We start from the raw sequence: 23,685 nt of genomic DNA, 5'->3' as shown, positions 1-23,685 counted from the left end.
ATAAACATTGTAGAAAAGCCATCATGCCAAGAAACTACACCAGGAAGACAACCTGGGGCCAAGCACCCCTCTCAGAGATGGAGAGTGTAGCCGCTGAGGTCATGCAAGGAAAAAAGTCCTTAAGAAAAGCTGGAAGGGATAGAAGTATTGATAAGACAACCCTCAAAAGATTCATAAAGAAAAAAGAGAAATGGGAAGTAAAGTCAGTAGCCTGGGGTGCAGTAGCTGAGGTAAAGAGAATATTCACAGATGAGATGGAGGAGGAGCTTGCCAAACACTTGAAACAACTAGCGGACCAGTTCCATGGCCTTGTTCCAGTTAAGTGCTATGAACTGGCATTTGAATATGCAGAGAAAAACAATATCCCTGTCCCTGCCAATTGGACAGAGAAACAATGTGCAGGTAAACTAGGGTGTACTGTGCAAGAGATGTATCAAAATAATCATAAATGTGCTTAATTTACCTATTACAACATATGTTGTTATGGTAGTTTTAAAGTGGATCACTTTACCCCCTTGATTTCTCTGGTCTGTCTCCCTTTACCCCTAAGCTGGGGTAAAGTGAGAAACAAGACCACTTTTTAAAAAACAATCATATTTTAACTGCCCTTTGTCCTGAAGACATTCTGATCATTTCCATTGCTAGGAAACATCCTGAATTAATGGGAAATGTGTACATTTTACTGATATATAATTTTAGCTCGCCGAGAGGGGAGCAAATGTAAAAAATGTCTCACATTACCCCGCTCTCCCCTACCCGAGGGTACAAACCCAGAACAACCACAATCAAGAAAGTACAATTTCTTCAAAAATAGAGCAAAACTACAAAGTGCTATAAGTAAGTGCCATTTAAGTGATACCAAATTGTTAGGGGCCGCAGATGGCCCGCGGGCCGTAGTTTGGACACCCCGATTCTAAGCAGAAATGAGTGTGATCAAATGACGTGGTGGCAGCAGGACACCGAGTCGAGCAGACAGGATACGCACTGACTCCAGGATGGTGAACTAACAGCCCCTCCCAGGAAAAAGCATGTCGTAGGAGATTTGAAATCGAGGCTGCACCGCCTGGCGACAACTTTTGGACGCGGCTTGTTCGTGGAGTCAGAGCCCGCTCAGAGGGATGGAGGGACGGCAGTGGATAGCTGATCGCACAGGTGACTCGAGGTGAGATGCTTCCGATTTCACAACAGAGAGGGAAGTGGATGGTTCCGCGGCGAAGGCGACATTAGACGCAACCCGGTGCCCAAAAACGGTTTAAAAACGTGTGTGTGTGCTTGTGTGTGTGTGTGTGTGTGTGTGTGTGTGTGTGTTTGTGTGTGTGTGTGTGTTGCATATTGCAATTCTTATTCATACAAGAGTTTGTGTTGGATCGACCACATGAAGAAAAGTCAAAAGTCAGACCTTCTCCCATGCATTTCAAGAATCCTACAGAAATCCACATCAATTCCAATTTGAAGAAGGTTAAATTAAATCCTACCTAAAATTTTAATAAAAAAGTGTAATTTCTTCTCGGTGGCAAAGCTGCACCTGAAGTTAAAGCAGATATTCATTGTGAGCCATTTTATTTATTTAAACATGAAGTAAATTACAGTACAGCACTGCATACAGTGAAGCTTGTCATAATCAGATTCATTGGGACGTCACATCAACATTTAAAACTGTAACACATCCTGCATAGTAACACTATGGCCTATTTGGGGTAATTAACACTGCAAATGGTCAAAACCATCCACTGGCCGCCGCCTGTCGTCAGGTACAGAAGTTGTTGTTGTTGCTCTTGTATTTCTGTTCTCATTCTTGATCACCTAATTCCCACTCTGCCAGCGACCTCCTCCAGTCCATATTCAGACCATAGCCAAAGCTGCGAGGCCTCTCTCTGGGCAGAAGGTTTGTTGGAGTTCTGTACAATGCAGATTTCAAGTCATCGTTCCTCTTCTTCATCAGAGTGAAAGCAGGCGTCCTTAAATCGGACTCGAGGCACTGCCAAAGAAACAGAGACCAATTGTCACAACTTCAGCCTGCTCACAACAATTTTATTTGTCATATCTTATTTTTTGTATATACTAATCTCATGTCATTTCAGGATTCAGACACTCCCCTCTGCTCTGCATTTCCTCGTTCCACAAATCCTATCACCTACCCACAGACGCTCTTGCTTTCCATCGAATCACTAATCACTGAGTATATCTACCTGCCCATTCCTCTGTTCTCTGCCAGATCGTCTAGTGTGTTTTCCTCTAGTGTTCCAGCGTTATCTCTAACTCAAATAATAAGAGTTATACCTGATCTCCGTTGTAACCTGCCTGCTTTACCCTGGACTCCCGTTTTGCCTGCTCCCTACCGGATTCGTTTGCCTTCTCTGACTGATTGCCTGGCTTCTGACCCCTGATCTGTTAATAAACAAGAACTTTGCTATTCCCAAGAGTGCTCCAGTGTCGTGCTTTTGGGTTCACAGTTTTAGGCACTTTTTAGACAACCTAAAACAATATATTACTTTGTGCACGTTGTTGCAAAAAGATACAAACTTCACATAAAATTAACCTTTAGAACAGTAGCTACAGCGTTTTTTTACTTTCTGTTTTGAAATATTAGACATGTGGCCTCTAAAATTGCAGAGTAGTAACATTTTTAAAAGAATAATTCCCTCTTTGGTCGCATTGCACAGAACTAAGGTCATACAGGCCTTAACCTGCATCTTCCTGAAATTGATCTATGTATCTCTAATTTGCTAAAAGCAGATTACATTTCCTGTTAACATGATAAAGAATTGTTAAAATATCAAATTTCAAATTTCCACCAAAATACTGAAGTAATCTGATCATTCCTAGAGATCAGCACAGCTTTTAAAACGTTTTCATGGTTATGTGTCAGGGAGTCTCAGCATTTGGTTATCAGTGAATTCAGCGGCGCTGCAACAGGTTGGGCAAAGCAGGCAATAACCAGAAGGCCCTGGTCAACAACGACAATTTTGTGAGAACCCCATTCAATTCTGCGATTGGCTATGTATTATTTCACCACAGCTCACATAAGTCTGCACACTTACACTGGCTTTAAACCTTGGCACTGGGACTCCTTTCCCATCTTGACCTGTGTCCTTTCTGTGAACGCTCAGGTCCTTCATGGATTGGCTCAATTCCGACACAGCGGTATTGTTGGATCCTTTCTTGAGCAGCCATGACGTGCTTTGCTGAGGCTGAATCCTCTTTATGATGTCGCTTAGAGAGCTGGAGCCCTCAGACTGTGGCACCCTCAGGATTAAGGGTTTCTGTGAGAAGAGAAATGCTGCTCAGTTTCCACTGGGGCTTCGAACATCGGAGATAAAAGAAATGTTTTGACTGCGAAGTCTGGTGACTTACTCTAGAAGATGGTTTGTTCTCCACCTTGGAGCCAGTTTCATCCTGGCTGCTCTCGTCCTCCACACAGAGAGCCCCCCTCGATGTCTCTCTTCTCTTATAAGATGAAGGTATGATCCTGTTGTGCATCGGTTCTGTTGTTTTATCACCAACTCTTGTTATCATTCTGTCATCTAAATTGGTTCTGTTCTCTGTGGAGTGTTGCCAGGAAATTGTCTTTTCTAAAATGCGTTCCACCCTTTGGAAGAAAACAACATATTTTCATTTAAATGTGACATTTCCACAATGATTCAATGTGTTTTCTTTATCTTTTGCTTGGTACCTCTTCATTCTCTCTGGGGTTAGATCGGTTGGTGACGGCTTTATATTGCTATGAAAATCATCAAGATCAAAAGGAAAGAAATGAAACATCAGAAAAAGAACATTATTACTTTGTCTGTATATTTATGCTGAAACAAGGCTCACTTCGTTATTGTTGATTTTTCTGACACATGGTTTATCACCGGTGAGGGGTTAACGTTTACCCTGTCAAATACAAGAAGAGCTCAGTAAGGTCCTACAAACAATGTATAGATCATAATTATAAAAAACAGGAATTATATTGAAATAAATTTATAATTAAAGGTAAATTGTACTCTTAAAAAAAAGGACTCACTCATGCTAAATAGATTCATTTAAAAGGGTTTTCTTACCTTTTTGTATCGAAAAACCAGTTTCCACTGTTGGTAAAATCATCCATAAAGGGTGCATTTTTATTTAACAACCTGTTATTCCTCGGTGATATTTCCTTGAACACGATTTCCTCATGTTGATCCATAGGACTCTCAGGAAGACAGCTCTCTCTCTGGACAACGCCCATGGCTTCCCAGTCCAAGAGAGAATCAGCAGGTGGAGATGGAGGGTTGATAATCTCTCGGTCAAACGAGAGCTTTTTTTGGAAGCGTAGATCTGAAAAGTCTTTTAGCTTTTGAGTCACAGGTACGTGGGATCCTGCGACTCTCGATGTGTTTGCGACTGTAAGCGAAGCAGCAAATAGGATCCTGAACTCCATGTCAAACGAGTCCACGACTGGGCCTTGCAGGACGGTGATCAGCTGCCGGTGCAGGTGGGCGTCGGTCCACGTGAGGCTGCAGAGAACAAAGACGTGTTTATAACTTATTTTAAAGGAAATCAAAAATGAAATCATGCTTGTTTACCTGTAGCTGCCATGAATCACTGTCTCCAAATCCACCAGAAGGAACTTGTCTTTCATCTCACCAACCACCGTCCTTCCCGTCCTTGAACAGAACGCTTTCCCTCCAAGAACACGGACTCGGATGTTCTGAAAAATCACAAGATCAAGATGAAACTGAAGACTGAATTACATTGAAACTTGAGGATGGAATTCAAATAATCAGCTCCATCATGTGTAATCTCTTGTTTCATACACAATATTTATAGTTAAACAGGCTTGGTCAATTGGGTTTGAGCCCTATGCTAACGGAAGCATGCTAACACGGGCCTAGTGACAATGCCAACATTCTGCCATAATCATCGTCTTATCTCGGTGAGTTAACAGCCTATTTAGTTATGATGAGTTGTTTCCCAGCACAAAATAAAGCTGACAGGAAGGGTTAGGGTTAGGGTTACCCTTTTCTCTCAGGTATATGGCCATGAACCAAATTATTAAACAATTTGAAATTTGGAGCTGTTGATGATGCTAGATGATGAAAGAGAGGATGATGATAATTAATTAATCACACAGGCTGAGATCAGAAAGACACATTTCAAAGCTCCGGTTTGATGGCAACAGTTTGTAGCCACTGTTTAAGATGTGGTCAGGGCCAGCGTTAGTATTTAACAATACGATACAACAGTACGTTATGATTCTTTACTTTACGATAAATAAGGTTATGATACGATACAATACATCATGATATGATACGTCACAATATGATACAATACGATAAGATATGGTACACGATATTTGATTTACCCCTCAAGGCGGAATGTCACCTTAAACAAGACAGACAACAGGCTTAAGAAAACCATACATGTGTCAAGGTAGTAAAATATATGTGGAAAGCACAGTAGCATCAACATATTCATAAATACAGTACATATATATATATATGTACATATAGTTCAACCTTTCTCCAAATCAACAACAACAGCATCAGATTTTATCTTGATAGGATGACTCGCCAATTTCTCAAGAGGCTGGGCCACACATTGGAGCAGTTTTGACTTAACCACAAGTCAACCATTTATACCATACATTATCATAATAGTGTAGAACTACTGCTTTGTCCTTTATGTCTAAGAAATTGGACATAAAAGACAAAGCAAATTAGCTATAGTTTAGCTTTTAAAATTTAGTGTGTACTTATTGAAGGTTAAACTGAAAATCCACATATATAATTGAATGTGAGAGTCATTCAAGTTTATTCTCAGGGAACCATGGATAACTTGGCCAAATAGTAGAGATTTAATTTGTTCGTAACATCAGGCTTAGTTTTCACACCTTAATGAAACCACTGAATGCTGTGCAACCAGTTCAACCACTTCCTGTTAAAAGCACATGACACATTCCTAGACGCACTTTAGATTTTTAGACACGTATGCAGTGTGTCAGGTTTTTCATGATACTGATCTATGCTCACTTTCAGGCATGTGGAAAGCAGACCCATTTTTGATCTGTAAGACTGGTTGTCCTTGATTTCCGCTAAATTGTTCATTCATTCATTCATTGCTATGTATACATACACACACAATGATGGCTGCTAGGTGTGTGTGTTTGGGGGGAGAGAAGGGAGAGGTAACTCACCGGATGATGCAGCCTGCTGAGCGTGAAATCCTCCTGAATGGATCTCTGGTTCAGGATGATGTAGACAGGGACGGCCCGGGAGGCAGCGTTGTGTAAATCACCAATTATTGCACCATCTGTTAAGCTGTCTGTCACAATGGCAATTACCTGCACAGCACACCAAATGTCACTCAGCCTGTAATTTGCTTGTTTACTGAAAATGGTACAAAAACTGAATTTTTTTCTTGCTTACAGGTGAAAATCATAGTGGAAAAAAGGGATCAGATACTACGTAAGTAAATCTCACAGTTAAATTGTGATGAGAAAAATACTCTAAGGAATTATTAAAGGTGTATTTTAACATTGCATAGGTGTAGGATGCTTCATGTATAACATTTAAACCGAAGCTGTGCATTAGTTGATCCCAAAATCTGAACATGACAAGGAAGAACAAAAGCATCAAATCTTATAGTGAAGCCCAAATGAAATATTTCTTTTCAAACTATAACATTTCAGAATATAAAAATGTTTTTGTATTCAAGTTTCTAGCTGTCAGATTCACTTATGACTTCACATCCATCCTTAAAACATTTTCATTGAAAAAAATACATCTGTATTTGCATACTCGGGTGGCCCTTTGCAGGTGCTGTCGTATTATCTCTCTGACGGGGGGTTCTCCCTCAGAGGGTGGGCTGGTGTGGACTGTGATGCTCCCCATCGTCAGCCAGGGCCCCTTCTCAGGCCAGCCCAGGTCAAGGTCAGGGGCCGGTGTGTCTGACTTGCAAGGGAAGTAGGTGGAGCAGAAGTCCTCCATCTGTGAGCTGCCATCCCCTCCATCCCCTTCCCACTGCACCTGGTTGCAGTGATAGTCTTGAGCCCAGCTGCCTATCTGTCTGACCTCCTCAGGCGACAGGAAACAGCCGGAGCGCTCTGTGCCGTTGGAGCTGTAGAAGGTCTCCGGTCCTGCGCTCAGGAGCCTCTCCACCACCTGACGCTCCCTCTCACTGTAGAGGAACTCTGGAGAAGACTCGGTGACCTCCAGGAATACTACGTTCTCATCGAGGCTCTGCTCCTTAGAGTTTGACATGACTGCAGTCTGGTGTGTCTCCAAAGGGAAAAGTTGCTCCTCTCAAAGTTCCCACTAGTGACTGCAGTCGTGTGATGATGAGACCATACAAGGCCCACTCATGTCATCCTCAAATCCCAAAAATGATTTCTTCATTCATCCTTCTGGCAAAAAAAAAGACACTTTTTCCTGGTTGGTAAGAGTTACCCAGGACCTAGATATCTGGATGTTTCTGGCTTGTTGGAATCACGTTGCTCCTTACTGATGAAATCCTGTTCAAGGTTAACAAGTTCAGTCCTGAGCCTTTTCCCTCGGCTCATGTTGACAGAAGAGAAGCATCCACAAGTTGAAATGATCAGCTTGATCAAAAATGAAGGCAACAGGTTGTGAAACTCACCTCTCGGATCAACTGTCAGGCTCAACTATTTCTCATGAGCTGTGAGACACAGTGGCTCTTCATGTGTCTCCTCCCCTGAATGTCATCTCACTCCTCTCAACGCTTCCACTCCTTGTTACAGACATTGTTGTCAGATTCCAGAAAATCTGTGCAGCTGACAGGTCGAGGCGGTGCTCACACACAAGATCACTATCCTACCGCACCTGCCCTGACCTCCACAGCTACTGCACTTTCAATAAATTCCATCTCTCTGATTCTCTGTCTTCATATAAACCTATATTATATTGGAATTAATCCTTGTGTGCAATAACAAAACAGCAGTCACCTCACACTTTTAGTTTTTGTGGGAATACCTTTGTGAACCTTGCCGCCCCCCCCCCCCCCCACAAGGCGGTCACGCTCTTTTTCCTCTCTGTTAAAGTAGTCTGGGGCATGCTTTCAAAAAGTAAACAGGGAATTCCACCAATGACAGATACTGATAAAGAAGGCGCACCCGTTTTGCAACCACAGCGTCGTGACGAATGATTGCACCTGCACTGTCTCACAAATACAGCACTCAATCCCAAACAAAGCAAGGCCTTACACAGATTTAGTGTTGACACAAATAATAGTGACAAGAACCAATGTTTTGTTTTAATAAGTAAACACAGATATTTACAAAAGTAATTCGGGCACAATCTTTTCACAAAAATTATTAATTTATTACCTCCGACTAGGAGGTTGTGTTTGTTGGAGAGTTAGCAGGATTGTGAAAAAACCCTACTAAACCAATTTTCATGAAATTTTGTGGAGGGGTGGGACATCCCAGGGAAGAACCTGATCATTGTTTGTGCATATCCTGGATTTTCTTTTCAGTTTCTTAAATATAAATAGTTTGGGCATTTTATCCAAATTTTCGTTGATTTGTCAGAGTATAATTCAGAGATCTGGGTAAAAAAAATATCTGACATGTTTGGGACACTGATGCTTCTGTGAGTGTGTAAAATAAAATACAAATTAGGATCTTGTGAATTTAAATGTGCTTTCGTAAGGAGAGAGTCACTCTAGGTTCATAATAGATCTCTGTCAGAATCCTTCAAGAGCTTTGTGTCTTACAACACAACTGAGTTCTAGTAAATTTCCTTGAGTTGTTCTTGAAGGACAACGAGATGCTCTCATGATGACATAATGTCCTGCATACCGTGCAGCACGTTTGGGTGGATCTTGAGTCAGAAAGAAAACACCACCTTAAAGAGGTATTTCATTCTCAGTCATCTTATTTCCTTGATTTACTCTCAACTGGGTGGGGACTGAAGTGGGGGGACTCCTATGAAGAGCTCTCTTCCCCTCTCACTGCTTCTTGCGCAGGTGGATGTACAGGACCCCGCTGACCAGGAGCAGAGGGACGCACAGCCACGCCAGAATGAAGCAGTAGCCAAAGTTTCCTTTGCTCAGGTTTCTGGTGTCATTTAGGATCTCCTTTCTGTGGAAGGTGAAGATGAGGCAGGCGGCAAAGTCTGTGAGACCTGCAAGAGATATGAACAAGTTTTAGTTCACAGGATCTCATATCAACGTGTTTATACATTTTTACTGAAACATACACTCTTTTCAAAAGATAGACCTGTACAATCTACTGTTATTCAGTACAACAGATTGATGTTTAATGGCTGGACTTTGTAAAAAACTACTGAAAAGATTTCCACAAATCTGAGTGGAAGAATTGGACATTGGAAAGATATGTGGCTCACTACAAGGAGCTCTAAAGAGGAATAAGCCATATCTTATGCCAAAAACATAAGCATACATGTAAAAATAATTCTCAGATGAATGCAAAATGTTAAATGCTGTCACATTTGAATTTACAGGGTTGGTTGAAGGACTAAGGAAAACACCTGCGAAGCTCTGACAGAAGCCTGTGAAGTAGAAGAGTCCTCCTATAGACATGGTGATGAGCTGGCCCAGAAAAACCAGGAAGGAGATAGAGGAGAAGACCACAGAGAGAACCATGAGGGCCTGGACCGACTGCAGCCAGTCTGAGGGAACAGGTTCACACTCATTCTTACAGACACAACTTACATCATTGTCATATAAAGAAACATGCTCAAACAAATGTAGGTCAGCGGGATCATTTACCGCTATCGTTTGTGGCAGCACACAGCCAGGTGTCTGTGGAGTTGTCATGGAAGCAGTTATACCAGAGGTCTGAGATTTCTGAGTCATCCCATATCCACCAGGACTACAGGGAGGAAGAAAGAAAGAAAGAAAGAAAGAAAGACATTTCTATGCTTGATCAGATATCAAAAAGAGAGTATTCCTGTGACTTCAGGCACAAAACTAGTATTTTGTTATGCAGCATTTTTTTTAAATTTCCCTCTTTGTCTCTGGTTGTGTCTCAGGAGGTAGAGAGGATCATCCATTAACCCAAAGGTTGTATGGTTCGATCCCCGGCTCCACAGAGTCCTTGAGCAAGAGACTGAACCCCAAATTGCTCCTGACGACTGCAAAGACACTGTCAACTTGTGCTTTATGATGCTCTTTAAGTAGAAAAAGCGCTACGTTATTCTGTTCATTTACTATTGTGCATTAAGATCATACCTGGATTAATAGTGACATCTACTGGCAAAGTGGGGACAATACATGTTACCAGCCCAGTTTATATCTCACCTTCTCCAGGGTGGAGATGAACAGCATGGCCAAGGTGACCAGATGTAGCACAATCAGGGATACTAGGAGGAAGACCATGGCTGCCGGTAGATGTGGGAAGACTCTTATCCTGTGTACAGACGATGTGGTTATAGATTATAAAACAAGACAATTCCACCTGTAGAGTCCATTCTGGCTTAATCGGCTGGATTCATATAGAATCATACAGTAATGTCATCAACCATTTGTGTTAACTTCCTTGCATGTCATTTAAAACAGCCAGCAGTTTCCTCGTGGCGATGAGACAGTGGATTCTGTGTCGGCCTCTCGGGGAAACTCGGACCTCTTTCATCATGCTGCTCCACATCTACACTGACAATCTCTGCTCATTTATCGAGCCACAAGCCTGACTGGGTGAGAGATCCCATCATCAGTTCACCACCACCTCTGCAAACAGGCATGTAGTCTAAAATTGTCTCTGCACATGGTTTTACATGGGTCTTTTTCTATAGTTGACTTTCAATCTGTAATACATGAATCTTTACACTTAAAGGTCAATAAGTAAGACAGACCTATGCACTTATTTAGTTTACTTAAACTTGTGAAAAGTCTTTAAAGTATTAGTATTATTACTTAATCCTAATTTCATCAGTATGTTATCACTACCATTCTTTGTAGAGCAAGTATCACAACTTCCTTTGCAATTTATCTATTTAATCTATCATTCTGTTGTGTTTTAAGGGTGTATTTGGATCTCTACTGCACTTTTAGTATTTCCTTTTCTATTTTGTGTATTTCTTTACCTTGTATGTTATTGTATTTTGATATACCTGGGTGCTATGACAATTTAATTTCCCTCCGGGGATCCGTAATCTATTTGTCTATCTATCTATCAAAGAGTGTGAGATTATTGATTATACATACAACATTTTGTATTTAGCATTGATTAGAATAAATAGAAAGAACAATTTTAAATAATAATATACATAGTAGGAGAGGCAGAAAACACATTGGGACTATTCCAAGCCTCCATTTATATATTAAAATCTGAAAATACAAAACAAACAAAGAAAATAAGGGACTTCCTACAAGAGTCATCCAATTCATGTAATGGAAACAAAGAGAACATCACTAATGATGATATAACAGTAGATGTGTCCTTGTGGCGTGGAGAAGTGTTCAGATAAATGAACTATCCTGTAATACTCATGATATCCTGTCTATGTTTTTATTCACAAATATTTTTGAGGACGTCAGCACAATAAAGAAGAAGTTGTTCCTGTTTCACTTCTTCTTATCGCTGTTGAGATTAGCAAAAACAAATGTTGCCAAGCCAGAATAAAGTACATCAGGAATAATTCTAAAACATGAATATAGTTTTGTTTAAAACGGACTTTATCAACATTAGAAAAGGGTTTAGCACACTAATTAGTGTATTAATTGTGTATATTGAATTTTCGTTTCTGTGGCCTGAAAGAAAGACTCAAGCTTTGGTTTCACAAATAATTTAATCCAATCGAAACACTACAAGTGCTAGATTTAGACGTTTAACTTTCTTGGAAGCTTGAACTCTTTTGCCGTGCACATGTTTGTCTTTCCCATCCAGCTCTGCCCATAGAGGGAAGTCACTGTTGCTGTTAGATTGTGGACAGTTGAGGGAGGCATGCGTTTGATTACATACTTCTACATCTACATCAGGTACCTGGCACAGACAGAGCAGGAGCAATGCCCCAGTAAACTGACAGAGTTTCAGGGTGGAAGAGCATCTCAGACGCTCAAACAAGAGTCCTATTAGCATTTGATTGCATTTAGGTGTGACCTGAGCTCATTGGGCAAGAGTTTCATCACGCATACACTAAGATGTATCAGTGACAGCAAACCCAGGCTCATCTATTCAGTTTAGTTCAATACAAGCAGGATGTTTTGATGAAGTTCTTACCCTTCAGCTTCTCTTCACGTCAGTGGTGGCCTTTGATTATTTGTTCTTTTTCTGCTGCTGTCCTCCCTTCGTTCCCTTTCTTCCCTCTCAGACGCCTCAGCTCGAGAACTATGGAGACGCGGGTACAGTGGAGGAATGTGGAGGCAGATATAGGAGGAGTTCTCAACACCCATTTCCTCTAAACTTTCCCTGCCCTCCCCCTCGAATCTGTGGTCCGGACCGACTCAGCACCAAAAATAACATTCCTGTGGACCTGCTTCATCACAGAGCATGTTCTCTAAAGCTACACAGCAGACATGTGATCTGCATTAAAGTACTGACCACAGTAAGATGAGGTATATCCCTTATTCAGTGTGTATGGAAGGGGCTAACAGAATCAGACAGTAGAAACATCACAACTCAACATCTGTTGATGTGTGTGTTGGCATTGGTTGGATTTTATTTGGTAAAATCCATACTTTTCTACCATGTCCTCATGCTGTGCATTCAGCTCACAGCTCCGCATAGAGACCACCACACTCATTTCTAAGTGAGGTGAAAGGCAGGAAATCAGGGCCAATTACTGCCCACGTCTGACCGTAAACGTGCAGGAAATCTCAGACCACCCAAGACACAACACAAAATGTAATCAAATTATGTCTAAACTCTATTTCAAAAACTGTTAGAGTACTAATAATATAATAAATGATATTAAATGCCTTTTTCACCAGTACAATCATTGAAAACAGCAAAATATAAATATGAACACACTTACACTAATGTAATTTAAATCCACCATTGTGTGGATATCTTCTTACTTTCATCATTATATTTATTGCACTGAAGTGTATTTACTCCCAATAACAATTAGTTATTTGTATTATGAACATACTGTGTAAATAAGTTACCAGCTGCTGCAGCCAAACTGGATCCCTACACCACAGTGTAACACTATTATTAATTACATTATGGGTTATTATGAATGTTGCATTAACACGTAAGAAGTGTTTTATTTTTGTTGTGCTAATATGAACCATTTGATATATTTTTGAGTCATCTACATTTAAAAAAACAATGCTTCAGATTTTATTGTAAGTTTTGAATATGGGCCAGTTCTGGTAAAACCGGACTCTGGAGTTGGGCCAACAGGTACAGGCCAGTTCTGTGGAGCTGATTTCAGCCCGATCCGGTGCTGGCAGGGTCGGTTTGGTTTTGGCAACCAGAGTCTGACCAGTATAGGTAAAGTCTCTAATTTTTTCTGAGAATGATTGTTGCCTGGTACGATCATTGCCATTTCACTTTCAGCAGCCGGACCATGGCCACTGTACTGGGCTGATTCTGGTGTGTCAGTGCAATCAGGTTTGGCCCAAGTCTGGCAACCTTACTTGAGCAGAGTCATTTCTTCTGGCCTGCCGGATTTGGGCCATTAAGTAAAATCTTAATTTTTTGCAGTAACTTTCTCTCAAAACATGCAGAGAATTGACAATGTAAAATAAATTATCTCTGTTGAATCGTAGTAGAGGTATACAGTAAAAATAACCTACTGAAGTTATGGAGACAAATGAGATAATCCATCACACAACACCTCGGTTTGACTGATGTTTACCGATGACTCCAAACTACAGGTCCCAGAAGACGCCTTCAGGGACCCACGGACAACGTCGCAGTGTATCTTCCCAGGAGGAAACAACGGAACCGACCTCAGAAAGAGACATTCTCCCGAACAAAGCTGCAGCATCAATCCCACGCAGTTTACACTCATCACCTCTGTTTATTTAACGTTGAGGTTGTTTAGTTCAGACCTGTTGAAGAATCCCAGAAGTTACTTTTTTTTTTAACGTACCGCTATACTCGTCAAACAACGGTCTACTCGCTGCTAGTGCTCCGGAACGCGAGGATCCGTTCATCTGCATGACAGCGACGGTAAAGGGGTTTTCTGTCGACACCGCAAAGAAATGGATTCAGCAGAGGTGAGAAAACCGTTAAACTCCGCTTCAGATGGGACATTTCAGTTTCTGCCGTTCTCTCTTTCTCTCCTTGTATTTCTCTTTCTTTCCTTCCACTTAATTGTCTTTCCTTCTCTCGTACTTTCTCCCTCTCTCCATCCTGTTACAACATTACAAACGGTTGGGTCTTCACGCAGCACATAAACACAATGGAATGCGTGTTTTCAACAGGAGCAGCTCCAGCCGTCGCCACAGAGTCACAGCTCCTCACAAAGTGCAGACAGTTTGACCACACGAGTGTCGGTCCTGTCTGTAGTTTATCAGGATTCTTTTTGTTGCCATTTTTGGGGATGAAAACACAGTCACACGGGAACTGCGGTCAAGCCAGCCGACACTCGCGTCTCTGTGGTCATATCATAGATCTATAGTCATATCAGCCGTAGTCTGAACTTATGGAGCAAAGTGTTTTTATAGAACTTTGAAATATCCAGAAATGAAATGAATTGATTGTAAACATGTTGGACTTTACTTTAAAAAAATCTCCCAATCTATACAGTAAAAATGTTTGATATTCAGTATGTAGGTATTCAGAGAGGTCCTGAACACAGGCATATCCGTCTCCCTCTGAACTTATTGAGCAAACTGTTTTTATGGAATTTTTAAAATATCCAGAAATGGACTGATTTGATTGTACACATGTTGGACTTTACTTTGAAAAATCTCCAAATCTATACAGTAAAAATGTTTTATATTCAGTATGTAGGTAGTCAGGGAGGTCCTGAATACAGGTATATCAGACTCTCTCAGAAATTATTGAGCAAAGTGTTTTTACAGTACTTTGAAGTATCCAGAAATTATCTACTTGAACCTAAAAATGTTTGATTTTGATTTTGTAAAACCTCATAATTGATATTGTCAAACTGTTATTCATAAAGATGACACAGGTAAGACAATATACACTTCTTGTGAATTTAATCCAAGAAAGAATTTTTCAATCATGCATTTTGTTTAGGCTCCATGTCAACAGTTTTTTTTTTTTAAACGGACGTAGGCCCACATGTGTTCTTCCTCTCACTTCGAGTACTCCGTTGCCGTTCCCATTGTGGGCGGTTTGGATGCGTTTACCACAAGTGTCAGTATATGAGTGCAGTAGAATTTCTGTGTCGGCTTATTTGACCACAGAGATGCGAGTGTCGGCTGACTTGACCTTAGTACACAGGAAAGTGTTTGAGAGACCCCCACTGTCTGTATGTCAAGTTTCAGAAGATTTAACTGCAGAAAGCTCGAGAAACTTTAAGGGAAAGTTGGCTAGGTTTTCATTCTGCACTCATAAATTGCTCCTATTAAACATTATTTTATATAAACAAAATGTTCCCTCTTTAAAAGTGACAGTAGTCCTTTCGATATTTGGACTGTATATATATATATATAGTACATTTTCTAGTCTTTTTAACCACTCAAAGCTTCAGGTAGCCCTGAAGTACAAAACACAACAAATCACAAAGACAGTAACAGACGTTCAATCAGCAACAAGCCTTTTCGATATAGTAGGTACTTCTCTGTTAGAAGTGAATACCCTTGTATTTTGGACTTCAGGGCCACCGTATTTTACAGTATAAGTCACATTCACCCAGTTGTACAGCACTTCAAGAATAATTTATACACTGTCTGCACAGTCGTCAGGCAGTTTGGGGTACAGTAGGACGCTTCAGGATTGAACCAACAACCCTCTGGTTAATGGATGACCCTCTCTGCCTCGTGAGCCACAGCCACCCACCATGTCATGTTTAGAATCAAGTCTACAAGTCCCCCATGCTGTCCACAGGAGGAGCTGGAGCAGATCACCACATGGTTGACCGAGGAGGGATGGGCTCCCGACTCCCCTAAAGAGGCTCAGCTGTGTTTTCTATGGCGTGGCCTCCAGAGCACCAGAGCCTGTCTGAGCAGTGCGACCCGGGAGCAGGACATGCAGCGCTCTCAACACTTGGCAGAGACTGCCGAGGTAAGTTACTGCAACTCCAACTTTGTCAGCTGGAGACAGAATATGTCAAAGTCTGGACACGTCTGATTTTGTTGTGCTTATTGTCTCTGAGGTGCGGAAATCCTTGGAGCAGATCCGCATCTTCACGGAGCAGAAAGACGTGTTGGCTCAGCAGATACAAGACGAGAACGACCAGCTCAAGGACCAGCTGCGGCAGCTTATGTCCCTTCAAGGTTGTAAACATGAATCCCATCACCATAGCATGAGCATTGGTGTCAATGAGTCTTAAGCCTCAATATTTCTATATATATTTCCAAGTGATATGTGATATTTCTCTTTGGATTAGAGCCCAACAGATCAATCTGAAAGTAGCGGATTTACGATGTTCAACGTCATATAGATATCTGTGTTTATGTTTAAGATAATACAACATTTTATTTTACTGAAAAAACTGCAGACATTTTCTTTCAAATTTTCAAGTTCTAAATATTTGGTTATATTAGCGTTTTCTTTTTATTTAGTTATTTATAATAAGGTTTATGAGAATATTAAGCTTCAATTACATTTCTTTGTACATTTGGTTTGTAATTTTTCAGCAGTAATCTAAAGTCATAAAAGCAGAGATGTGTAAATCAAAATATTGTATAAACATAGCCATCACTTGGATAGATTCACATAATGGGAGTGCTCATGGAACAAGTCCAGCACATAAAATAAGCCTCCACATTTACAGCGGCAGTAAAATAAAGCGAGTCTCTTTCCTCTCCCTCTTTACTGAGACAGACGCCCAGACAAGCGAGGTGGCTAAAATGCTGCAGCAGCAGGGCCTCACAGAGCTGATTCCCAGCAGCCCCAGTGAACAGGTGGCATACCTGCTAGTGGAGAGGGCCTCACTGCAAGAGACCAGTGAGCATCCTACCAACAGCAACAGCTGGATGAGTGCTGGAGACAGCAGCAGCAGCCCGCTGAGGACAGAGACACAGGTGTCCAACAGCAACGTACGACAGGTTAGAGGACAAACATTTATCCATTTCATAATTACCCTGTGTGTGTGTGTGTGTGTGTGTGTGTGTGTGTGTGTGTGTGTGTGTGTGTGTGTGTGTGTGTGTGTGTGTGTGCAAAATAATAATAATCAAAAGCGTATTCCCAATCATTGTGTGTCCTCTGATAAGTGATGTCCTGATGAAGTCACTAAAAAGTCATGAACATTTTTCGAGGTATGGCTGCTTCCTGTTGGACTATAGACAGGACCTGAAGCTTATATACATTGAAAAATAAGTTATGATCATATGATAGGATAATGATGCCCCACTGTCATTCATCATATGAAAGATCATCATTATAATATACAATTAAAATTCAATAGTTTGTCTGGTTTACAGATTGCATGCAGGTGGGTACTCATCACCACTCTGAGGCTTTTCATTGACACTTTAAAAGATAAAGATTGTCTGAAATGGCTCATATGTCACATTGTAGTTCTTTGACTCGCAGCTTTGATAACTTGAGCCTGAACATGCAGAGCCCTCAGCACAGTCAGAAATGTTCACGCATTTACTCTCCATCATAGGAGAAAATTGTGGATTTTGTGAAAGTCTTATTCTTTCTTTCTTTTTCTTTTGAAAATCGTGATTCCTCTGTTATTTTCTAGAGATTTCTCCGGTTGTTAGTGAAACACATCTTAGATTATTTCTCTGTGATCAAATGATTTACTCTTTGATTCTGTGATCCAATCTTATCCCTCAGTCTCCCCACAAGGGGGCTCCACCTCACGGCCATAGTCCCTGGAGGAGACTCTTATTCGGACTCCACAAAGCTTCGCACAGCAAACACAGTTTTATTCCAGTACGGACTTTGATTTACAGTAATGTGACTGCACCCTATTAACACATACTAAAAACTGCCAACTTGCATCTGTGACTGTGAGGATTCCTTTTTTGCATGTTGACCTGCTCCCCTCTTTTTGTTCCAGTGTGACTAAGATCTGCTACCAGCACAAACTAAGGAGCTTTGCATGGCAGAAGAATTTCCAGACACAGCACCACATGTGTATCTCCATCCAATGCACTTCTCAAGGTCTCTTGCATGTAATTCTGAAGATTCCTCTTTGTTCTTACTGGCTGGCTTCAGAGCTGCTGTGATCTTGGTTGTTGGGTGAGTCGTGTCTCTCTCTGTAGGCTGAGGCCAGACACTCGAGCGGCCAGTCGAGCAGTGTGGAGAAGCAGTGCTCTCGTCTGGAGCGGGACCTGGAGGAGGGCTCCCGCCGGCTGGCCATGGCCCACAATGAGATCCGACGTCTGACTGATGAGCTGGAGTCGGCACACTTGACCCAAAAGACTTATGGTGAGAGTGCGGTTTAAACTTTTTCTGCGAAACAGAGGAACAAAGTCAATTCTCTGCTCTTTGGGAGTTTAATTCAGCATCTGCAGATGGACTTGCGGCAGAGTCAAGTTCACGAGATGCATGAATAAGCACAGAGCTCAGGAAAATATTTGTGTTTGCTTTTGTACATGTTGATGAGTCGCTTTGAATCTGAATGATGGGTTCAACTTCATCTTGGCTTTTGGTACAACAACAAAATCTTCAAGGAAAACAGAATAATTCATATTGTTTGTACCTTGGACAGTTTTTACCATAATAAACAAACAGACAGGCACAGTTAAAAACATAACCTCCTAAAATAGAAATACTACATACGATACCAATATACTATACAATATAGGGATTCTACAAATGTACAATATGTCCATGAAATGCATATTATTAATTTACATGTGCAAGATGAGCATTCAGTCATTTCTACTGTGATTTGCAGAGAACAATACATAAGATCTGGAACTTTCAGCAATGAAGATAAGATGAGAGTGTCACAGAGAGTGCTCAGAGTGGAAAAAGAGAAACATCGCAAACTTTCAGCTTCAATAGATATTTGTATGTTCCAAACTTTCCGAAGTTATTTTAACATCAGACAGAATCCAGAGAGACTGAACAAAAGCCGAAGTTTCCAAACTCTGCAGCAACTTGTGTGCAAGAGTTCTTTGCACACATCTGCAATTTATTCCATCGTTTGTGTTTTTCAGAGCCGGAGCTGCAGGCAGCGCAGCAGGAGGTGGAAAAACTCAAGATGTGCGGTGAGATTTTATTTTTGATGCGCATTCATTAATTTTGTTTGTCAGAGAATGTCTGTGTTTTTTTTTGTAAGGGAGAGAAAAGCTCAGGGAGCGATCTCACTGTCATCGCTCAGAGTACTTTGTTTGTGTCTAAGATTGTTCTGTTTGGGAGCTGAAGATTATTCCATTGTGTACTGGGTGAGAGGTAGAGCCACAACACAAGTGTTTAAAGGGAGAGCACACACAAACGCACAATATAGGTTTCCTTACTTGAGGACCATGAATTTTTTCTCTCGTCACTTAGGATGCATTTTAGGAGGGGACATTTAAAAGGCAGTATACAGTATAACTTAAAGGACAAGCATTCAGTTTTTCATATTTATACGTATATAAATTCTGCATCATGACAGTGACATTCTTTTTTTATATGTATTAGTTATAGTCTAAAAATTGCATTATTTGATTTTGCTTGAAAAGAAACGGTGGAACTGCGAAAGGCCAAAGAGCTGAACGATCGTCTGGATTTTGAGATCCGAGTTTTGAGGAACAGGGTTCGCTCACTGGATGCTGAAAAAAGTTCTCTGCAGCAGATGGTAAGAGATGATGATGATGTTGATGATGATATATTGAGATAAAACATAAATTCAATAATCCCTCCGACTTTTGAGTTTAAAACACGATAAAACATGGTTAGTTTTCTATCAAGTATTATGAAGTTGGCTTGTGGCATGAAAATCTATACAGTTTACGACTTCTTTTACTGATTACTCATCACATTTAGCAGTCGGAAGATGCTGTGTACCCTGGTCAGAGACACAGATGCAGTACCTGACACATCAGATCATATGACACCAGTGGTTTTATGTTGTTTCTTTGTCCCAGGTTGTATCTTTGCAGGAGGAGGTGGAGCAGGTAGAGTCCCACCTGCAGGAACGACAGCAGCAGATCCACACTGTGCAGCTTCAGGCTGAGCTGGCCAATGAGCTGGCTAAAGTAAATCCTTTTATATCATTACAAGAGAAAATTACACCTGTCATCAACAAAACAAATCGTTCTATGTATTTATGTCAAACAGTGTGTCAACCCCCTTTGTGCATGGAATTATTATTTTTATACCAATGCAGATGAAGATTAAGAGTCAAATATAAACATCAGTTTCAGCAAATGTAGCTCAAGATATGAGGTTATTGTGAGTTAAACCCTGTTTGTTGTTCTTGTGTTTTTAGTCGAGGGAAGCTGAACTGAATCAGAGCATCCAGGTTTGTAGAGATTTACAAAATAGCCTCGGTGCTCAGAAGAGATGTATTTTGGAGGAGTCACAGGTGAGTGAATCTTAGTTAAAATATTCTTAAGAAGTTTCAAGTTATTGAATCCAGTAACAAATAATTAGAATTATTTATACATTATGTCCAAACTCTTTCTAACAATTTCAGATACATTATCTAAAGCAGCATCTGGGTTTTTTTAATCAAAAAGAGGCCGATTGGAAACACCGTGAAAACTGGAAAGAGGAAAACTCTTTTACCAAAGAGGGTAAAGAGCAACATCTGAACAAGGAAAACTCACCGAATAAGGTTATATCTTACATATGCTTCTAATATACCAGAACTAACCTACTTCCCTGTGCTGCCTTCTTTTTATCAGAGCAACAGGACAGAGAAAGTTAGCACCCATCCAAAAAAACAGATTTTCCTAACCAACAGACTGTGAATACTGATATCATAGATTTGTGTTGTGGATGGCAGGAGTTTGGTGATGATTCAGTCAGGACTCTATTGTCGGGCCAAGATGAGTGTGAGACGCTGAAAAAGGAGATCTGTGAAACCCTCAAATGTCTTGACAAAGAGCGCAGGTAACAGGCCCATGACACCTGCAAACACTTCAAAGTCCTCCGCCACTTTGTTCCTGGGAACAAAGTTCCCAGGAACAAAGTTCATTCGGTTGCCTATTAACTGCATCATGTCTGCATCACCCGTCTCTGCTTTAACGGCCGGGGCAAACAAAGGAAAGACAAATAAAAACACACTGCGAGTCAGTTAGCCAGTCGGCCGCTTTTACCCTCCACTGTTTTTATTGGTCACTACAAATGGATTATGGTGAGTTACTTGCTGTTTGCTGTTTAACGTGAATGCAACTTCTTTACATTACCTCATCTGTGAACATGATTTACGCCCTAGTTGCATCAAGTAGAATTTCATCTGCAATAGTGGTGAAACAACAACTCCCATGATCCCACTCTGCTTGATGACATCATCAAACTGGGTCTTCTGTTATTGTATTTATTTAGGGACCCCCATTGGCAAAAGTGACAAATTTTAAATTTTAATTCTATTTGAATTTTGGAGATCAGCTTGCGACCTGTTCTTCTGTGTCTCACGACCCACCCAGTGACCCTGACCCTTAGTTTGAGAAACGCTGATGTAGAGTTTAATGACAATGTTACAGCTTGAAAATCAGCATTTCACACCCTGAAATGACTCCTGACTCATGTTGTATGTTTGTCCATCTGTTGACAGTAAATACCACGAAATGAAGGAAAAACACAAAGTCAAACTGTGTCGGGCCAAACAAAAGTTTGCTGATGAAACCACGTGGCGCGACGAGAAGATAAAAGGTCTCGAGCACGAGCTGTCCCTGTGTTCCCTTTCATTAACCAAGGTAAAGCTGCAGCTTTGGCTTTCTTTCTGTCTTTCTATCTTTCTTTCTTTCTTTCTTTCTTTCTTTCTTTCTTTCTTTCTTTCTTTCTATCTTTCTAGAGTTTAAATTAAAGACATGATGAAATACAATGAGGAAGAGGGTACAGTAGATGGGGGTAATGCGCCTTGACGTTTGTTGCCACTCGCCAATAAACTGAACAGAGAAGAAGAATGAATATAAAAGATTGTTGTAGAAAATGAATGGAAAACAAAATGGGGAAAAAAACCTGCACACATGAAAACAAGTCACGTTCAACGTTATCAGGGAAGAAGAAAAAGGGGGGAACCTCTTCACAGTTTGACCTGTTACCTGTTGTCACTTGGACTCAAAGATGCATTGAGTAGATGCCAGTGGTCAAAGGTCAAAGGTCACAGTGACCACCGATTGGATGCAATATGTCAGGAAGACATAAAGAGACTGAAACCGCACTGGTGGGCGGTGGCATACAACAGCAGGATGGTAATTTATATTTTTTGTAAATGTTTTTCTTTTCCAGGAGAAAGAGCTTGTGCTGAGTATAACTGCAGAAAACGAGAAACTACTCGCTGCGAGGACGAGGTTGTTCCAGCAGCTCAACGAGGAGGAGCACAACAAGAAGGACACAAATCTCGCTGCTGCTTCGTCCAAGTGCAGGTGCTGAATGAGTCCACACACAGGAGAGAGCAAAAGTCCTTCTCATGATGTGTGTGTTCACTGACGAAGACGAGGTGTCTGTTCTGATTGTCAGGGTGCATTTTCTGGAGGTGGAAAACAAGAAACTGGGAGAGAAACTGATCCATATGTCGAATCAGCTGACCGCCCTGAAACGAACCGTACAGAGCCAGCAGTCACTTCACCTTGCTGAGGTAATGGAAACAGGAACACCTGCTTTATCTGTGCATGTAGGCTGTGCCCTGGAGCTGCTGTTCTTCGTGTTGTTGTAGTTTCAAAGCTTCTTCAGATCAGCTTCCTTCTGACTCAGGGTCATAGGACTGAAAGCAAACCTGTGAGACTGTAATGCCTCAGACGTCCTCAGGGGGTCTTCGAAGTTCTTCTGTTTCATTCTCTTCGACACATGAATGTCTTTAACTTTAATATATTATTTGTTTTTCAAGATATTACTCTAGACCAAGCAATATATTGGCCAATATATATATATATATATATATATATATATATATAAATAAATACAAAAAAATGTTGTAATGATTTCTACGGTGTCATTATCAAACTCTTGACAATTATTTTTAATTGAGGCTTGATATTTTACAGTTTAACCATAATGAGATCAAATAAAATTTAAATATATATGCACCTCTTTTTGCACAGTTAATTCTATCATATATAAGTTTTTATTTCACAAATATAAACATAGATAGCTAAATGTCTTATGCTAAATGTTATCATCTAACAGGAAATCGTTCAGGCTCTCATCAAATAGTCACTGATATTGAAAGATTTGACTTATTCTGAAATGAAATGTTTATCTAACAAAGATGCTTCATTTGTTTTATTAGGAACTGAATATAATACTTCATCCTCAGTGTTCAGACTTCAAGGAAGGTCTGATGACGTTTCAGATCTAGATCTTTGTTTTACGAAATAGAACATCATAAAATGTTTGTGTCTCTAGTGTCTCTTCACCCCGTCACTGTTGGATCGCTGCGGCCCAGTCTCGACCAGCGGAGGTGGGAGGCCTGAACCTGACCACTGCTCAGAGCCACTTCCAACTATCAGCTTCCCCGGGAGCCCTCAGTAGCTCAGAGCGTTTGGGTCCCTAAAATTCTCTATCAGAAATATGAATATATCGTTTAGAAACCTTAAACGTTAATT

The 23,685-nt window shown here is 40.8% G+C and overlaps 3 protein-coding genes across 4 annotated transcripts; 1 reads left to right on the top strand and 2 right to left on the bottom strand.

Moving 5' to 3' along the window:
- Nucleotides 1–1,543: 1,543 nt before the first annotated feature.
- Nucleotides 1,544–7,706, bottom strand: fam83e (family with sequence similarity 83 member E). Its single transcript, XM_053437528.1, has 9 exons — nucleotides 6,762–7,706; nucleotides 6,158–6,304; nucleotides 4,548–4,672; nucleotides 4,044–4,478; nucleotides 3,817–3,876; nucleotides 3,674–3,721; nucleotides 3,355–3,589; nucleotides 3,042–3,263; nucleotides 1,544–1,978 (listed from the first exon to the last, which is right to left on the bottom strand). Exons 1-9 carry the CDS (start codon nucleotides 7,221–7,223, stop codon nucleotides 1,790–1,792), a joined length of 1,923 nt encoding a protein of 640 aa, XP_053293503.1. The 5' UTR covers nucleotides 7,224–7,706; the 3' UTR covers nucleotides 1,544–1,789.
- A 501-nt stretch (nucleotides 7,707–8,207) lies between these two features.
- Nucleotides 8,208–14,235, bottom strand: emp3a (epithelial membrane protein 3a). 2 transcript variants are annotated; one of them, XM_053437514.1, is made up of 6 exons: nucleotides 13,983–14,235; nucleotides 12,161–12,268; nucleotides 10,243–10,351; nucleotides 9,712–9,814; nucleotides 9,471–9,611; nucleotides 8,208–9,104 (listed from the first exon to the last, which is right to left on the bottom strand). In XM_053437514.1, the coding sequence occupies exons 3-6, from the start codon at nucleotides 10,318–10,320 to the stop codon at nucleotides 8,929–8,931; spliced, it is 498 nt and encodes a 165-aa protein (XP_053293489.1). In that variant the 5' UTR covers nucleotides 10,321–10,351; nucleotides 12,161–12,268; nucleotides 13,983–14,235; the 3' UTR covers nucleotides 8,208–8,928. The 2 variants fall into 2 exon arrangements, with proteins under 2 accessions (XP_053293489.1, XP_053293482.1); XM_053437507.1 differs by lacking the exon at nucleotides 13,983–14,235 and having other exon boundaries at nucleotides 12,161–12,362.
- Nucleotides 13,738–22,994, top strand: si:dkey-264d12.5 (coiled-coil domain-containing protein 30). Its single transcript, XM_053437476.1, has 15 exons — nucleotides 13,738–14,109; nucleotides 15,911–16,087; nucleotides 16,179–16,299; nucleotides 16,850–17,073; nucleotides 17,813–17,911; nucleotides 18,244–18,409; nucleotides 19,147–19,197; nucleotides 19,654–19,769; nucleotides 20,059–20,169; nucleotides 20,403–20,498; nucleotides 20,610–20,750; nucleotides 20,922–21,028; nucleotides 21,693–21,834; nucleotides 22,370–22,506; nucleotides 22,601–22,994. Exons 1-15 carry the CDS (start codon nucleotides 14,095–14,097, stop codon nucleotides 22,794–22,796), a joined length of 1,899 nt encoding a protein of 632 aa, XP_053293451.1. The 5' UTR covers nucleotides 13,738–14,094; the 3' UTR covers nucleotides 22,797–22,994.
- Nucleotides 22,995–23,685: the final 691 nt, after the last annotated feature.

This window comes from Pleuronectes platessa, chromosome 2 (assembly GCF_947347685.1).
Source record: "Pleuronectes platessa chromosome 2, fPlePla1.1, whole genome shotgun sequence".
Lineage (NCBI taxonomy): Eukaryota > Metazoa > Chordata > Actinopteri > Pleuronectiformes > Pleuronectidae > Pleuronectes > Pleuronectes platessa.
This window is presented reverse-complemented; position numbering and strand designations above follow the sequence as displayed.

What these genes read in the sequence shown, in the direction of transcription:
- fam83e (XM_053437528.1), bottom strand. Translation starts at nt 7,223, where the DNA reads ATGTCAAACTCTAAGGAGCAGAGCCTCGATGAGAACGTAGTATTCCTG. An exon ending in GAAAAATCAACAATAACGAA is followed by an intron (nt 3,722 to 3,816) that starts GTGAGCCTTGTT and finishes TGATTTTCATAG; the next exon opens with CAATATAAAGCCGTCACCAA. An exon ending in TGCCAAGGTTTAAAGCCAGT is followed by an intron (nt 1,979 to 3,041) that starts GTAAGTGTGCAG and finishes TTTCTTTGGCAG; the next exon opens with TGCCTCGAGTCCGATTTAAG.
- emp3a (XM_053437514.1), bottom strand. Translation starts at nt 10,320, where the DNA reads ATGGTCTTCCTCCTAGTATCCCTGATTGTGCTACATCTGGTCACCTTG. An exon ending in TCATCTCCACCCTGGAGAAG is followed by an intron (nt 9,815 to 10,242) that starts GTGAGATATAAA and finishes TCCTCCCTGTAG; the next exon opens with TCCTGGTGGATATGGGATGA. An exon ending in CTTCTGTCAGAGCTTCGCAG is followed by an intron (nt 9,105 to 9,470) that starts GTGTTTTCCTTA and finishes TATCTCTTGCAG; the next exon opens with GTCTCACAGACTTTGCCGCC.
- si:dkey-264d12.5 (XM_053437476.1), top strand. An exon ending in ACTTGGCAGAGACTGCCGAG is followed by an intron (nt 16,088 to 16,178) that starts GTAAGTTACTGC and finishes ATTGTCTCTGAG; the next exon opens with GTGCGGAAATCCTTGGAGCA. An exon ending in GCAAACACAGTTTTATTCCA is followed by an intron (nt 17,912 to 18,243) that starts GTACGGACTTTG and finishes CTCTCTCTGTAG; the next exon opens with GCTGAGGCCAGACACTCGAG.